Source organism: Echinops telfairi, unplaced genomic scaffold, assembly GCF_000313985.2.
Source record: "Echinops telfairi isolate 266 unplaced genomic scaffold, ASM31398v2 ScPeMD7_2010;HRSCAF=2546, whole genome shotgun sequence".
NCBI lineage: Eukaryota > Metazoa > Chordata > Mammalia > Afrosoricida > Tenrecidae > Echinops > Echinops telfairi.
The window spans coordinates 20301830-20303707 of record NW_022105908.1 but is presented as its reverse complement, the minus strand read 5'-3'; the positions used below and the strand labels follow the sequence as shown (position 1 = coordinate 20303707).

Genomic DNA, 1878 nt, shown 5'->3' with positions numbered 1-1878 from the left:
GGGTCGAAAGCCTCCTCTTTCACCCACAGAGCGGCTGCTGGTTTACAAGGTTGACCTGAGATGAGCAGCCTAGTCCCAAACCCATGCAGCCACGAAGGCCCTTGGATTTGAATGCTGTTGCCGTGAGGCACTGAGTCGGCCTATGCAAGGCCACCTGATGCACAACAGAAAGCACTGCCCAGTCCTGCGCCAGCCCCACAATTGTTCCCATGCCTGAGCCCATTGATACAACCACAGTGCCCATCCATCTCCATCTCACTGGAGCCCTTCCTCTCCGCCGGCCTTCCACTCTGCCTCCTCCAGACGCTGGTCTTGCCTGACAATATGCCCGAGGTATGTAAGATGAAGTCTTGCCATCCTTGCCTCTACGAGTACTCCGGCCTTCCTTCTTCCCATCCTAGATCAGTTGGTCCTTTTAGCAGTCCATGGTACTTTCAATATTCTTCTCCAGCATCATAACGCAAATGGACAGATTCTTCTTCAGTTTTCCTTATGCACTGTCCAACTTTCGCATGCAGATGAGGTAACGGGGAATACCCATTTGGGTCAGGCCCACCTTAGTCCTCAAAGTAACATCCTTGCTCTTTGATACTCTAAAAAGATTTTGTGCAGATTTACCTAATGCAGTATGTTTTTTGAGTTCTTGACTGCTGCTTCCGTGAGCATCGATTGTGGATCCAAGCAAGATCCTTGACAACTTCAACCTTTTCTCCATTTGCCATGTTGTTACCTATCGGTCCAGTTGTGAGGATTTTGCTCTGCCTATCACAGGTTGTTACTAAGCCTTCCTCCACCTCTGATGGCACAGCCTCTTTCATATAATTCAGTTTCTCTGGGGATTTACAGATTGAACAAGGACGGTGAGAGGCCACAACCCTGACACACACCTTTCCTGATAATGGTGCGATTCACTGGTAGGAGAAGATTGAGAGCTCAGGTATGGGCGCGTTGACTGTGCCGTGTCCCACCCATGCGGTAGCTGGTCATCTTCGGGTCTAGAACTCTGAGAGACCTGGGTTGGACGTCACCGAAGTCTTGTAAAGAGGAAATGGGAAGGGATTTGGGGCCCCCCTGAGAACCCCCCAGCACCACTCAGTTGCGTATCCTTGCTCTCCCTCCAGGTGGCACTACCGCTCCGCGCTTCCAAGGCTGTGTTCCGGCCGGGAGCGCTCAGCACCCTGGGCGTCCCGCGTCTCTCTCCGGACACCCTGACCCTAGGTTGTGCCCTCCCCACCGCGCAGGATTTAACTGGCGATCCAGCCAGCACGGGCCCCTGTGTTCAAGTCGACCACCCGGCCAACACGTGCGCGGCGCCTCTGGAACCTTAGAGCTGGTGGCGAGGTCGCCTCAACCATCTGTCCCTCGGGCCACCTCCAGGAGTTGGGGGTGGGGGTCGGGTGGGGAGTAGGGGGAATGGGTGTGGGAGAGGGCCGGACATTGAGTTCCGGGGACAGGGAAAGCCAGGACACAAATTTCCTGGCCCCTAAGGCCACCGGTGCGTGGGAAGAGTGTCATGGGCCCTTGAAATTCCCAGTTTCCTGGCCCCCACCCCCGCCCAGGACGGGCTCGGACACCCGGGACCTGACATTTGGCGGCTCCCAACGTGGAAGCTAAAAATAGCCGACGTGGGTTACTTGGGGCCATTGCTCCGCCACCACCCCTCGGGCCTGCCCGCGCGCCGTCTCGTGCCACCCGCGTGCCCGCCCGGACAAGTGCACCTGGCCCATTCCCCTCCCCTTGGACCGCCGTCCCCAACTGCGGCGCTAGTCGCTTTGGGGCCGGAGCGCACACCTGCTGGTGGGCGGGGCCTCTCCCGCGGTAGCCAATGGTCCGGGCGAGGGCGGGTCTGCGGAGTTTCACCCACGCTTTCCTCCAAAC

The 1878-nt window shown here is 57.5% G+C and overlaps 1 protein-coding gene across 1 annotated transcript in view; it reads left to right on the top strand.

Moving 5' to 3' along the window:
* Positions 1–324: 324 nt before the first annotated feature.
* Positions 325–1878, top strand: part of SLC2A4 (solute carrier family 2 member 4) — a 7803-nt gene continuing 6249 nt past the window's right edge. The window contains exons 1-2 of the mRNA XM_030886485.2: positions 325–333; positions 1122–1303. Of these exons, the coding sequence (XP_030742345.2) occupies positions 325–333; positions 1122–1303 (191 nt within the window). The remainder of the gene's footprint in view (positions 334–1121; positions 1304–1878) is intronic.